Below are 16118 nucleotides of genomic sequence, written 5' to 3'. Positions count from 1 at the left end.
AACATTTCGAAACCACTTCGAACAAAGAAAGTCATGAAATGGAATGCCCTGGCCACGTGGGAAAGCGTTTCGCCACGTATCCGTGACTTCCTAAATGGGAGACGAAGCGACCATCCCTCCCTTAATTGCAGTTGAAAAAAGAAAATTGTGGTTAACCTTTTTTTTTTTAACTGGCACAATATACATTTAATACAATACATCATCCAGTAAGTTTGCTGCCTTGGGTCCTTTGGGTTGGTGGCACGAGTCTCTCAATATTTCTTTTTTTTTTTCTTACATGCCAAAATTTTGTTTTTCTGAAACGGTGCTTGCGATCGATGCCCAAAAAAAGTTGATTATTTTGCTCCCAAATTTAAAAAACATTGTTGGTCTTTAAAACATTAAATTTGAATTAAATAAAAAATATAAATGGGATCTCTACGTCGGGCTTGTCTTACCAAGATAAGATATGAAGACTTGGAAATCATATCCGTATGTGCACATAGAAGGTATTGTGATAAATATACATACTTTATGAATTTGTCTTCAAGCTTACGCTTCATTCCACCTCACTTGACAAGCTCAACGCTTCCCTTCGCCTCATCCCATTTAACAACATTGATGGGCTTCATCACCAGATTACTAGCTAGCAAGCAATAATAAGAAAGCAAAAAAATTCTTACAATGGATACAGAGGCACTTAACTGTTGGATCCACACACAAGTCTGAACTTCAATATCACATAAAAGAGTGAACCAGCTGTCAAATTCTGATATTGCCCATAAACTGATCTTTTGAATCTTTTCCTCTTTTTCTGTCTCCTCTCCCTCTGTTCGCCTCTCTAGTACAACAAACAAATTCCCAGCGACAATCAGTTTCAACAAAAATGGCCCACTTTACATGAAAATTTCCAACTTGTTCAGAAATGGAAGCATTGAAGCATTATGAACCACTTCGATGCAAGAATAAAAGTAGAACTCAACAACCACAGGCTGCGGCAGAACATTCATCACTAGCTACCCATAAATTTTTGGAATGATGATACACAGTAGGTAAGCTGATGAAGAAAAACAAGTAACTTTGTCTTGGTTTCAGTCCTAACATCCGAAGCCTCAAGTAATAGAATTCCAGCAAGTTGACTCACTACCAAGAAAACAAGGCAAGCAATGGTAGCCTAGCTCTAGCACCTTTTCAAAGTTCCCAAATCTCTTCTTGATAGCAACACTCAGACCTCAGTGTGGAGGCCCGCCACACGCAACACATGCAAAATACCACAAAAAGTTTCAAAACAAAAGCAACACTTAAATAAACAAGTAAAATAAATAAAATCAGCATCTGTTAGTGACTAAAAACTCCTAAAGACAGAATGAAGACAAAGGTAAAAATAATCTTAAATCAAGTACTACTTCAAAACAAAGGCAACACTTAAATAAACACAAGTAACATAAATAAAATTAGCATCCGGTAGTGACTAATAACTCTCAAGGACAGAATGAAGACAAAGGTAAAAACAATCTAAATCAAGTAAAAGTAATTTGGATCAATTTTGATCCCAAAAGTACTCAGGCATGTCCAAGTACTCGTTGTGTGATGTCGGTATAGCGACACACGTATACTAACCTTATTGAAGATACCTTCTCAGTTTGTGACAATGTGTGAAAGAGGACACAATCACAGGTGTGCAAAACAAGACCACACAAGTGAGCATTATCACAACTATAAAAGTGAAAGAATTTTCATATAAATTCTGATCTTTCAGGTACGTGCTCACCATAATGGTGAAAGAGGACACAATCATATATGTGCAAAACAAGACACATTCTCCTCAATAAATGTAAAATTGGCAATCTACTATCCTTCATGCTTTAACTATGGAGGGCAATACTAGCAGCAACCAACAAGAGATATTGATCATACCATAACTCCTACGGTTCACATACATTCCAGCACATATGTTGACCAGCACTCCTTAGAAAATGGCGTTGCCGGCACATCAGTTATTCATACTAAATAAACAAAAGCTGCAACTTACAAATACGGTCAAGAAAATGTGAAGGCAGGATGTGAAAGACAGAAAAGAAATGCCTATTGATGAACCAGAAAAAGGTTTCAAATAGGCCACATTAAGTGGGACAGTGAGACAACCAGTCCCTTATTTATAATACAAGCCATTTAAAAGAGAGGCATGATGTGCAGCTGTAAATAGAGCCGTTTGACTAGCCTATGTATATACATACACACACACACACACACACAATTAATTAACTGTTGTATAATTTTTCAAAAAACATTGTAAGTACACCTTGGCCCTTGTGTCATTTTTTCAAAAGGAAGGAAACCTGGTCACCTCTTTCAAAAGGAAGACCTAGGTGTCTCCCCTTTTTTAGGATGACCAGGGTTTTCATTCAAAAGGAAAACCCTGGTCCTCCTTTAGAAAAAGGATTGTCATTTGCATGATTCAGATTGAAAAAGGAGGAGAGAAAAAAGGAGGGATAACAGAAACAAAGATAGAAGATGGAGAAAAGAAAGAGAGATAGTTGAAATGCGTATTGGACACTTCATGTTTTAAAAAGGAAGGGCCAAAGGACTGTCAATGTGTGTAGGCGTCATGCGTGTAGGTGTCGGGCCGTCCAACACTGACACTTCATGTTTTCATAAGTGTCCATGCAACAAAGCTTGCATTCTTTTGCCTTCTCTGCATGGATCCCTCTAATTCGCACTCACTTGGTAAAATTTTGTGCAAGAATTTTGTAAAATTAAAAAACGGTGTTATGTTCAGCAAAATATCAAATTATGCACATACTTCACCAAAACATATAAAGCAATGCTAAATTTTAATAACCAAACAAAACATTTGCAGAATTTTAAATCAATTTCAATGTGTTTGCAATTGTAAAAAAAGTAGCTAAGCTTTATCAACTTATAAAGCTTGTAAGAGTTGTAAATTTCAGAAAATTTTAACGCTTCCTTCCAAGTAATTAACAAATTTTTAGAAAATTTATACAAAACTTATAAGAATTTCTGAAATTATATTTCACTGGCAAAATGTATTTGACATTAAATATTTGAAAATATACAAACTTTGGGAAGAATGAAAAAGATCACAAAGCTAGTAAAACTTTCAAAACAATTTATAAGTGTCTAAAAATTTCAAATTAGTAAGTACGAGAAATATTTAACATTTTTGTAGAAAAGGTAAAGAGTCATTATCTTTAGAAAACAATATAGTTTTTTCAAAAGATGTGAAAAAGTGCAGCAATTTTGTAAAATTAGAAAAAAATGTCATTAAGTATCACAAAATTTTATGTAGCACTTTTACCCAAAAAAAACCAAAAAGAAAAGTGCCAGATTTTAAACTTTTTAATCATTCAAAAATTTTAAAAGTTTCAAAACAATGTTTGAAAATTTTTAAAAAGATTTAAAGGTGTTTGCAACTGTAAAAAGAAAGCTAAGCATAATATAAGGTTTTAAAACTTGTAAGAGTAGTAAATTTTGTAAATTACTCGTGCCACTTTCAAAGTAATTAGAATTATGGATTACTTTCAAAGTAATTAAAAATTCCCCAAAAACTCAGACTATGCTTATAAACTATTTAGGACTTTTCAGAATTGAAATCAGATGTTAAATTTGGGAAAGTGTAAAGACTTTTGAAAGGTTTATAAGCATTTATAAACTTAAGAATTAATTAATGTATGAAAATTTTGACATTTTGTAGGAAACGTGAAGAGTTCAAATTTTTTAGAGTAATAGTCTTTGCAAAACGCGTGAAAAAGTGAAAGAATTGTGTAAAAATAGAAAAGATTTTATGAATAGCGAAATTTCAAACTAAGCATATACCTCACCAAAATCTATAAAAAGGGCAGAGTTTTAGAAACCGGAATAAAACATTCGTAATATTTCCAAACAGTTCGAAACCATTATCAATTGCAAAAAAAAAGGCAAAAGTCTCACCATGTTGTAGAACTTCTAAGAGTTATGAAAATTTTGAATGTTTGTGCAACCAAATTTCAAAATTGTGTTTCGTTAGCAGCGAAAGCATTTGTTGTCACATATTTGAAAAGTTAAAAAATTTCAGAAAGTTTGTAAAAGATAACAAAGCTGGTAAAACTTTCAAACAGTTCATAAATGTTTAAAATTTTTTTAAATTAGTAAATACGTGAAATCTAACATTTTTTTGTAGAAAACCTAAAGAGCCGCAGTCTTTAGAAACATATGAAAAAGTGCAGCAATTTTGTTAAACCAGAAAAGCTTTTATTAACTTTTGCAAAATTTCAAATAGCACATGAATTTCACAAAAGCCTACAAAAACGTGTTTTATTATAAAAGTCGAAACAACATCAAAATGTTCCAATCCTTCAAAACTTTATGAGTTTGAAACAATGTTTGCAACTTTGCAAAATTACAAAATGGTTTAAAAGAAAAACTAGGTCTAATATGAAGTCTTAAAACTTCTAAGATAGTAAATTATGTAAATCAGAGTGCTACTTTTCAAGTAATTAGGAATTTACAATTCACCAATTCATCAAAATTTACAGAAAGTGCTAACTTTCTAAAACATTTTCAAAATTTCAAACAGTTTGAAACCATTTGCAATTGTAAAAAGAAAAGCCAAAAAATCATCAAATCGTAAAACTGATTAGAGGCGTATGCCTTGGAAATTTTGAATGTTTCTTACAAAGTAATTAGAGATTTTCAGAATATTTGTTCAATAAGTCTTTTCAACCCATCAATTAGTTCCAAAATCCGCTTCTCCATAGATGCAAAAACATGTCTCAATCTTTGTTACCACACCATTGATTCATCCTTTACAGACATATATGTTCCACAAGTTTCCTTCGTCAAAAAGCTCATGTCTAAACAGTCAAGGGAGCATAAATGATATTTCCCAAGGCCAATTCTAATCTTCCTCCCTGACGGCTGATCATGTACAATACAATCTGCAGGAGAAAATGTGTATATAATTTTATATGTAATTTGACCAATGAAAACTAGATTTACGACAAGAGAGGGAACATGGTAAACATAATCAATACGTCACCTACCACCAAGACAAGAGTTGGAAGTAATCTAACCATATTTAGTTATGTACATAGAAGAACAATTTGCCATTTTAAAAAATCCAATACAAGAATAGCAATTAGTTAAGATAGTCTTATTTGCAGTCCATGTAACACGGGTACTGCTCCAATGTACCAGCACCCTACTGGTATGACACCGATACGGGTGCGGCGTTGACCATGTCGAGTATGATCAACATACCCGAGGTCGAATCCGACCATTTTCGGACTCGATCAAAGTAGACCGAGTCCAAAATAGTCCATCGCATGTTTTTAAAAAACCATTTTTTCCCTCTCTCGCACGATGTCTTCACCCTCTCGCCTGCACCCGTCCTCGCCGCTCTCGTCCCTTGCCCATTCGCCCCTCTTGTCCTCTCGCCCTTCTCGTCCATCATCAAATCATGTGTGTGTGTGTGGTTGTACCCCCACACCCAAGTTTTTGGAAAATGGTTTGTATCCATACCCGCACTGGCACCCGTACATGTACCTATGTGACATAGTTTGCAGTCATACGACAAGAGGCACCAGGAGAATGGAAGCTACCAAAGTACTATGACCAAAAAGCTTTTGAATGCTTTAAAGGATGTTACCACAAAATTGATTATCGGTCTCCAGTTGAGGAGATTTCTTTTACTTGCACTCATGTTAGATGTCTTCCATCTCATTTTCATCCCCACAAGAGCTAGCAACATACATTCCTTTTTTTTTTCTTTAGCACTAAGCAATTGAATTTCATGTGCCACAGTTCTTTAATTACAATAGTTGCACCGAATATCGTTCATCCCTTCTCATTTCAAATGATTTCCCACTAGGGGTGGGTATCGGGCCGGGCCGGGCCGGCCCGATAATATTGCCGGGCCGGGCCGGGTACCGGGCGTGGCCACCAAAAATTAGGCCCCGCCCAGCCCACCGACCGACCTCCTCCAGCCGTCGACCTCCTTCCTCGCTCGTCGTTCTCCTTCCTGCAGAGACCGTGCAGCGTTTCCCCCTCCCAAAGCCCAGCAAGGGCGTCGTGTGAAGAACAAAGATGGAGCGCAGGCTGAGCGGAGGCAATGGAATGGGGGGAAGATGGGCTGCCCAGTTGAGGTTTTGGTGATTCGAGAAAGAGAGAGACGATCGAGGTGCAGGTGGGTTGGGGGCTTCGAAAATGGGGACAGTGATAATGTGGGTTCCAATTAAAGCCAGAGGAGGGTGGTGATGTTTCAAATGGCAGCGATTGAAGGAATGACCTAAAATCGATGTTGATAGGAAGGGGAGTCGATCATCCGAATGAAATTGGTGGCGATGAAGACATCTGACGACTTGTGCTGCTAGTAAGAGCTCGAGCAGGTGGCGATGCTGTTGAAGTAGAACAGAGATCAGCAAGTAGGTGGCATTGACGAGCTTTGATGATCCGCGAATGGCCAAACCAGAGGGTGAAGCATGTTGGAGCTGGGTTGCTGTGCGGGTCGCCGGGAAGGGGGAGGGAGACGGGAAGGGGAACTGGGAAGGGGAAGGAGAGACGGGAAGGGGGAGGGAGACGGGAAGGGGAACTGGCCAACTGGGAAGGGGAAGGGGGAGGGAGACGGGAAGGGGGAAGGAGAGACGGGAAGGGGGAAGCAGGAAAGGGGGAGGGAGACGGGCCGCCGCCGGGCCGGCCTATCCAGCCCGGGTCGGGATTTTCCGGGCCCGACGCCCAGCCTTATTTCCCACTACCTCATCTTCTACCAAATGATTTAGACAGCCCAAGCACAGAGTCTTCTACACAATTTCCTCCCAATGACTTATTTTTAGCCCATAAGTTTGGAAACAATTTGAACTAAAGAATACAAGCTTTTGGCAACGAATTCAGATCTGAAGGCCATCAAAAATTCTATGACATATTCTTGTTCCCTTGCTTCTATTTCCATCTTTTTACACTCAGGATACTCGTAAGTCCTTACATCTTGTGCATCTCAAAGGAGTGGATAGATTAATTTCCTTAACTTAAACCTCTCAAATCTTGAGCTAGTTGGTATCGTCTTGTCCAATTTGACTGAGCATACATTAATCTTAGATACTCTAAAATGCCTTCAGCACTTTTAAATTTAACTATACTTAGCTATATTTGGTTCCATAGCTCGAAGCAACCAACTTCACCTTAGAGTTATTTTTATCCCATTCTCCGAAGGAAGTTACAAAAACTACATCATCTTGCCCAGGTTCCCCCTTAGTCCTGTCAACATATTGTCAATATCCAAGAAGCCCCTTTAAGACAGCCTTCATGTCAGTTCTAGACCATAATTGTATGTCTCAACAAGCAACACACAACATTCTTAACTTAGCTTAATAATATAAAGTTAAGACTTACAAGAACTGACATAAATAGAGTGCATTAACAAACCAAGCAGCTTCAACAATAACAAGCCACAAACCATAAGCATACAGCTTTCCAATGGTAGACTATTCTGCAGCATTTCCAATGTAAGATAGTACAATCTCCACAATGTCATAGTCTGTGACTTATGTCTGTCATATAACTACCATACCAGCAGTTCAAAAGGTTATCTCAGCATCAAAGATTGCTAGTGGAAATAATCATTCACCAGTAAAGCCAATCATGCTTTACAAGAGTGCAAAAGTATCAGCCTACTGTACAACAAGAAGCGCCTTAAGCAGAACGCTGTTGTTGTGACTATTGTGTCTCAACAACACAACTATGATTGATACATAAATGACCTTCACCATCCCATGATAACATGCAGCAACACTTAGAAAGCAAGATTAAGTCATTAAACCCTTAAACAAACTTCAACAACAACATATTTCTTTCAAAACAAACCTGAACAAAGACGTCCAACCAAACAACACAGCCACTGAAAGAGTACAAACAGTCTTATTTAGGAAAAACACTGTGATCGACCCCCTCCTACGTCAACAAAAGGTTCAATAGTGTTTCAACCATAAAAGAAGAGCTATGCCTAATATAAAGTTCAAAATCCACAAGAGTAGTAAATTTTACAAACTTTGAATGCTATAATTAGAAACTTTCCATAGACTTAGTCGAACCAGATGTTAAATTTTGTAAAAATTTTGTGAAGTCCATAAAAGGTCAAAAACCAAGTAAAACATTTAACAAGTTTATAAGTGTACATAAACGTTACAATTAGTTTTTGACATTTTGCAGAAAACGTGAAGAGTCATAAATTTTCGAGAAGTAATAGTGTTCACGAAACATGTGCAAAAGAGCAAGAATTTTGTAAAACTAGAAAAAAATTGATAAAGTTTACCAAAACTCCAAATTACGCACATATTTCACCAAAATGCATAAAAAAGGGTTAACTTTTAGAAATCCAAAAAAAAAGTCCAAAACCATTAGCAACTGTAAAAAGAAAGGCAAAAGTTTCATCACGTCCAAAAACTTGCAAGAGTTGACAATTAAGAAAAACACCAATACTTACAAATTTTATCAGTTCAAAACAATACTTACAAATTTAAAAGATTTGTAAAATTTGCAAAAAGCTATATAAAACTTCTAAACAATTTATAAGAGATCAATACTGCTTTTGCAAATTTAAAGAGACATAAACTTAACAAAACAATAGTCTTTCCAACATATGAAAAAGTGCAACCATTTTGCAAAACCAGAACAGCTTTTGATTAAGTTTTGCAAAATTTCAAATAGCACATGAATTTGACAAAAACCCATAAAAATGTCATCTTTTCAAAACCAAAACAATGTAAAGCTTTCTCAAACATTCAAAAATTTATGGGATCAAAGCAACATTTGCAAAAGATTAAAAGAGTTCAAAAGTGCTTCAACCGTAAAAGAAAAGATATGCCAAATATAAAGTTTTAAAACCCATAAAAGTAGTAAATTTACAAAGTTTGAATGATACTTTTAAAGTAATTAGAAACTATACATAGATTTAGTGTAGCAAGATGTTAAATTTTGGAAAAGTTCAAAAATTTTGTGGAGTTCATTAAACGTCAAAAACAAGCAAAACCATTAAAAAGTTTATAAGTACATCAACGAGAATTAAAAGTGTTTGCAAAACATGTGCAAAATATCAAGAATTTTGTAAAACTAGAAAAAAATTGATAAGCAGCTAGAACTGAGGTCTCCTCTCTAAGGTCTAGATCAGAGCTCTCATCTAATCCGGTCTAGGATGTTGGATTGCGGATTTTGAACTAGCAGCTAGAAAGGAGGTCTCATTTTATCCGGTCTAGGACGTCGAATGAATATTTTTTTGAAAATGGATGTGAATTTTAAAAAATTAAACCCAAGTCTAGACCATGTTTAAAATCATTTTGAAAAATTATACAATCCAATGGTATTTAGAAACTTGAAAGTATGAAGGTGCATTTACAAGTTTGAGAATTTAGCACAGATTTAAGAAAAGTACGAAATCAAATCCAAAACAATTGAAGATCTCAAAATAAATTGAGAAAATTCACAAAAAAATGAATCATAAGAATTTGAATTCAATTTACAAAATTTTGGAAAACTTAGAGAGTGGTTTCAAAAATGTATATAGACAAAGTAAAACACGGGAAATGATTTCAAATACTCATAAGGGATTTGAATCTGTTCAATAATGTTTGATTTAGGATTTGGATGCAAGAAATAGATCAGAGGTCTAATATCATCTGGTATGGGATTCATACCTACGGTTTGGATCAGAGGTCAGCTCTCATCTGGTCTAGGATGTTGTATGTGGGAATTAGACCAAAGCACTAGAGTAGATGTCCAAACTTATAACGTCTCAGAAGTTGGATTGGTAATTCGAAATTGGATTTCAAATTTTAAAAATCTGAACCAGAGAGTTCAGACCATGTTTAAAATCGTTTTACAAATTCGGACAACCTAGTGTAATTTAGAAACTCTAGAATAGAAAAGTGCAATTAAAAACTTGAGAATTTAACATGCATTTAGAAAATCTCACACATCAAATACAAGAAATTTAAAGATACAACAAGAAATTGAGATGATTCTAAGAAAATGAAAAGAATTTGAAGCCAAATTGCACAACTCTGGAAGACTTGACAATGATTTCAAAGACTTATATACACAAACTAATATTCTTCAAGTGAGTTCAAAAATTCCTAAAGGATGTGAAAAGAATTTGCAACAAATCAGAAAATCACTCATTTTTTATGTGATCAAGTATATGATGTTGGATTTGGGATTTTGATCTTGGAAATAGATCATAGGTATGATCTAGTCCCCTACGCGAAAATTGAAGTTGGTGATTCTACCCTAAGATTTCAATTATAAGTCTCATCTTATCCGACTTGGGATGTTGGATTTGGGATTTTGACCTAAGGTATGGATCAGAGGTCTCATCCAATCCGGTCTAGGATGTTGGATTCAGCGTTTTCAACAAGCATCTAGAACGAAGGTCTCGTCTCTAAGGTCCATATCAGAGGTCTCATCTAATCCGGTCTAGGATGTTGGATTGCGGGATTTGAACTAGCAGTAAGAACAGAGGTCTCGTTTTATCCGGTCTAGGACGTCGAATGAATATTTTTTTGAAAATGGATGTGAATTTTAAAACATTAAACCCAAGTCTAGACCATGTTTAAAATCATTTTGAAAAATTATACAATCCAATGTATTTAGAAACTTGAAAGTATAAAGGTGCATTAACAAGTTTGAGAATTTAGCACAGATTTTAGACAAGTACGAAATCAAATCCAAAAAATCTGAAGAACTCAAAAGAAATTGAGAAAATTCACAGAAAATGAATCATAAGAATTTGAATTCAAGTTACAAAATTTTGGAAAAGTTAGAGAGTGGTTTCAAAGATGTATGTAGACAAAGTAAAACACGGGAAATGATTCCAAATACTCAAAAGGGATTTGAATCCGTTCAATGATGTTTGATTGATTTAGGATTTGGACGCAAGAAATAGATCAGAGGTCTGACCTGATCCGGTATGGGGTGTTGAAATAGGGATTCATAACTATGTTTTGGATCAGAGGTCTGCTCTGATCTGGTCTAGGATGTTGTATGCAGGAAACAAACCAAAGCTCTAGAGTAGAGGTTCAATCTTATACGGTCTCTTGGATTGGTAATTCGAAATTGGATTTCGAATTTTAAAATCTGAACCAGAGAGTTCAGACCATGTTTAAAATTGTTTTACAAATTTGAACAATCAAGTGTAATTTAAAAAACTCGAGAGTAAAAAGTGCAATTAAAAACTTGAGAATTTAACAAGCATTTAGGAAATGTCACACATCAAATACAAGAAATTTAAAGACACAACGAGAAATTGAGAAGATTCTACGAAAATGAAAAGAATTTGAAGCCAACTTGCACAATTTTGGAAGACTTGACAATGATTTCAAAGACTTATATAGACAAACTAATATTCTTCAAATGATTTCGGGATTTTGATCTAAGAAATAGATCATAGGTCTGATCTAGTCCCCTACGCGATCAAAGGTCTCATCTAATCGGGTCTAGGATGTTGGATTGCGGATTTTGAACAAGCAAGTAGAACTGAGGTGTCATTTTATCCGGTCTAGGATGTCGAATGCATACATCTTTTTTAATGCAGATGTGATTTTTAAAATATAGAGAAGTCTAGACCATGTTTAAAATCATTTTGAAAATTTATAAAATCCAATGGACTTTAGAAACTTGAAAGTTTAAAGTTGCATTTACAACCTTGAGAATTTGACAAAGATTTAAGAAAAGTATGAAATCAAATCAAAAAATATTTGAAGACACTAGAAATTGAGAAAATTCAAAGAAAATCAATCATAAGAATGTGAAGTCAATTTACAAAAATTTGGAAAACTTAGAGAGTGATATCAAAAATGTATATAGATGAAGCAAAATACTGGAAATGATTTCAAAATACATAAGGGATTTGAATTTGTTCTGTGATGTGTGATTTAGGATTGGGATCTATAAAATAGATCAGAGGTCATTCCTGATCGGGTATGGGTGTTGAATTAGGGATTTAGACCTAAGGTTTGGATCAGAGGTATGGGTGTTGAATTGGTTTGGATCAGAACTCTGACATGGTCTAGGATGTTGTATGTGGGCTTTACATGAAAGCTCTAGATTAGAGGACTAATCAGTCTCAGAAATTGGATTGGTAAATTGAATGTGGACTTTGAATTTTAATATTAAAATTTGAACCTCTAGTTTAGACCATGTTAAAAATTGTTTTCAAAATTCATACATTTGAGAAATTAACATGCATTTTTAGGAAATGTAGCAAATCGAATACAAATCTGAGAAGATTCAAAGAAAATCAAAAGAATTTGAAGTCAAATTGCACAATTTTGGAAAACATGGACAAGCATCTACAATGGTGGTCTCTCTTATTTAGTGTCCTCTAGGATGTCAAATGCATATTTTGATTGTGGATGTGAATTTTAAAATATCAAGACCATGTTTAAAATAGTTTTAAAAATTCATACAATCCAATGGAATTTAGAAACTCGAATGTTGACAGGTGCATTTAAAAACTTGAAAATTCAACAAAGATTTACGAAAAATACGAAATCAAATCTCACAAGAAATTGAGAAAATTCAAAAAAAAATCAAATCATAGGAATTTGAAGTCAATTTACAAAATTTTGGAAAACTTAGAAAATTGTTTCAAAGATTTATATAGACATAGTAACATTCTTGAAATGATTTCAAAGATTGATAAGGGTTTTGAAAAGAATTTACAATAAATTAGAAAACCTCTCATTTTATTGTGTATCTTCACTGTGTTTGGATCGAAGAAATAGACGAGAGCTCTAATCTGATTCCGTTCACAAAATTGGATTTGGGATTTCGTCCTAAGATTTGGATCAGTTGTCTAATCTGATCCGGTCTGCGATGTTGGATTTCAGATTTGGATTTATGATCTAGAACAGAGGTCAAATCTAACCCAATCTACAATGTTGAAACAAGTTTTACTAATTTTCTGCATAACTTCTCCACCCAAATGTATGCTTTATACAAGACTTATGAAACATGAAATATACATGTCCAGCAGACAATGACACCTACATCTATGTCCGGAGTCACAAAGGAAGCATTATATTACTCTGTGATTGTAAGTTGAAGTCAAATGCATCTGATATTCTAAACGAGAAAACAATACAAGGATGGATTCAAACAACAAACAGAAATACAGCATATAATCGTATAGAAAGGAAACTACATGCAGCAGATAAAACTTATCACTTTAGGATTAAAAGAAAACAGTGACCTGGTTGGCACTAGTAACATACAAATATAATGCAGTGAGACCACCAACAAACCAAACAAAAATGAACCAGTAAATCATAAGTATCAGGCATGTTGGAGAACGCCCGACAGCTTGAGTGCCCACCTTCCCCATCCATGAAAAAGCATTGTCATTGAAGAAGGAAACGTGAACCCAGTAAACAAATCATTATCAGAAGAGACCCAATTGCAATACCTGACAAAAAACTCCCAACCTCCCCGAATGGCTGGTTGGAATTTGAACAGCTGCATAATGCGATGAATGCACAACAATAGTCACAGTAATGACCCAGCAACAAACCCAAAGACGATAAATGCGACCTAGCAGCAAACAGAAGCGGTAGTGGCGACTCAGTAGCAACATCAACTAAACGGCATGCCCAACCGACAGCGGTGAACCAAAAGGTAGACGTCAAGAGTGACACAAGCGGCAGACCCAACAGCAACTTAAGGGATGACACAAGGCGGTCAGACCGACAACAACGACCTAAGCGGCGACCCACAACAGAACCAGCAGGGACCCAAGCGCCGTACCAGAAAGCGGCGATCCAAGTGGTGACCAAAGCATCCGACCCAATGCGAACCCAAATGTCAGAAACCAGCAACAACTTCAACGGGAGAAACCCAACCAAATGTGAGAAACCAGCAACAACTTCAACGGAAGAAACCCAAACAAAACTCCTAGCACAGAGCCGAAATGAAAGACCCCAGCCTGCAATGATAAACCTGACCGACTATAGAGGAATCCCAATAGGAAACCACACATGAACACAACTGAAGGGCGGAGAGGACTGCCAACACCCATCACACACCGGCGATGGCTGCCGGCCAAAGGAGGAAGTTAAGGGACGCCCTTAAAGAGAGAGAGAGACATGGATGTATCAACAACCTAAGAATTAGAGCAAACTAGAGCAAACAAGAGCAGGGAGGAAGCGTATCTTGCCCGGGAGTGAGAATCGAGATAGCGGACAGGCCTTTGCCGCCCACACCGATGAAATGACTCCACTCCATCTTCTCATCGCTTGCAACAGAAGCATCAGCCTGCCTCAAAGGTGACATTTCTTTCCGGGTAATCGACGACGCAGAGGGGTTTTCCCTTTTAGGTGCCATGAAGGAAGAAACCGCCATAAATCAAGAAGAAAGTGGGAAGGAGAGGATGAAGCGTGGTGTCTCGGAGAAATTTGGATCCGCTTACTGCTGCTTCTTCTCATCGCATGGGCATGGGCAGATCTCGCACTCATGGAGATCTAAAATCTCCACTCTCACTAGTAATCCGGCCTTCCTTTCTGTACGGAGATCCCACAATGGAGCATTTGTTCTTCTTGTCATCACCACGTCACGGCCCTTCGCTTATGGTCGAACCAAAAGATGGGAGAGAGTAAGACGAGGGAAAAATTTGTCACGGCCCTTCGCTTATGGTCGAACCAAAAGATGGGAGAGACTGAGACGAGGGAAAAATTTTAAAAAGCGATGAGAGGGAACAGACGGATCCGAGAGAGAGAAAAAAAAAGACCGGGGGAAAAGTGGGAAAAGTTTAAAAAAGAAGGGACCGCGTGCGAACCGCGTCAAGGGTTGCCGTGTCCAAACCGCATGACCCACGAAGTGCTCGAATTACTGGTACCGGGCCGGGGCTGTAATGGCTACCTATCAGTAAAAACGTGGTTTCAGAGTTTCAGACTTTCACCAGATTTGCAAATTTTGGAACTTGAGCAAACCAGACACGGCCACGTTTTCTAATTCTTGATCCTGAGTGTTAATTCCATACTTGTCCCTACACGAATACTATCATTCCAGACCCGCGAAATTGAAGTCAAATCTGACAGGAATAAGATTCAACTTCTACGCCTAATTGGATTGCAAATTTATCGGCTCCCAGGTTCAAGTGTGGCTTTGAATACATGAAACACATCAAATCCAACATTATAATCTAAATCTCTCTTGCCGTACTATCAAGGCATCAAACATAATTTTTGACTCGCAATTGACAGACATAATTGGTTACCCATAGCCTATTTTGTTAACGAAGTCAGAACCTTATTGCAAACAACAATATTCAAGAATTGTGATCAGTCCATGAGACCAATGGTAAACTGTCAAGTCATGTATTCTTCCAACTCCATCACAAGGCAACTATGGTACAAGAAATGCAACATAAAGGTTCACCAAACTCTATCCATCATCTAGAAAAATTAAATGGATAAATGCATACGTAATTTACCTTCCCCTGACCTATAATTCAAAAAATTGCAAAGCAAGAGATTTCTTAATAAACTAATAAATGCTAAGCAGACAATTCAATATACAAAAAACAAAACACTATTATAAACATAGATCATGAATTGAAAAAGTTGAAAACAAATACGACTGAACAGACCGGATTCTAGTTCATGATAGTTGATCGAACTGTGGTTTGACAGCAATCAACTAAACGTGGTTGATAATGAAGACACGCATACAATGGTGTAAAGATGCATGATGTGATCCATATTGGTAGGATTCAAGGTTACATAAGTAATGTAAAAATAGATAATTTAATTTTTAAACATTAAGAATTCACCTAAAAATTTTAAAAACAAAAAACACATGGAAAAAAGAAAAAGTTAAAACTACGAAAATTTTTCTCTCCATGGACATGAAATGCATAGACATAAAAATAACAAGTAAATGCTGCCTACGCTACCTACAAAATGCATTTTCCATAAGAAAAAACAGAAATGACAACTTAAATAATTCTCAACACTTTGAGACTCATTGAAACGAGCAAGTTTTCTTTGTATGTGACACACTCCTTGAAACTTTTGAATAACTTAGAACCTCTAGAAAATCTTTGACAACAATAAACTCTGGTACACCATTCATTTAGATGAAGTCAAGCTTAACAGAAG

The 16118-nt window shown here is 36.2% G+C and overlaps 1 protein-coding gene and 1 long non-coding RNA gene across 3 annotated transcripts in view; both read right to left on the bottom strand.

Moving 5' to 3' along the window:
- LOC116249577 (uncharacterized) overlaps positions 1-16118 on the bottom strand; it is a 33520-nt gene that overhangs the window by 11991 nt on the left and 5411 nt on the right. The gene's annotated exons all lie outside the window — the stretch shown is intronic.
- Positions 450-14569, bottom strand: LOC126409871 (uncharacterized). The gene is made up of 3 exons (XM_050076564.1): positions 14177-14569; positions 13430-13479; positions 450-820 (listed from the first exon to the last, which is right to left on the bottom strand). Exons 1-3 carry the CDS (start codon positions 14359-14361, stop codon positions 549-551), a joined length of 507 nt encoding a protein of 168 aa, XP_049932521.1. The 5' UTR covers positions 14362-14569; the 3' UTR covers positions 450-548.

This window comes from Nymphaea colorata, chromosome 3, assembly GCF_008831285.2.
Source record: "Nymphaea colorata isolate Beijing-Zhang1983 chromosome 3, ASM883128v2, whole genome shotgun sequence".
In the NCBI taxonomy this organism is placed as follows: Eukaryota; Viridiplantae; Streptophyta; class Magnoliopsida; order Nymphaeales; family Nymphaeaceae; genus Nymphaea; species Nymphaea colorata.
The sequence above is the reverse complement of the archived record's forward strand: the minus strand, read 5'-3'. Positions and strand labels throughout refer to the sequence as shown.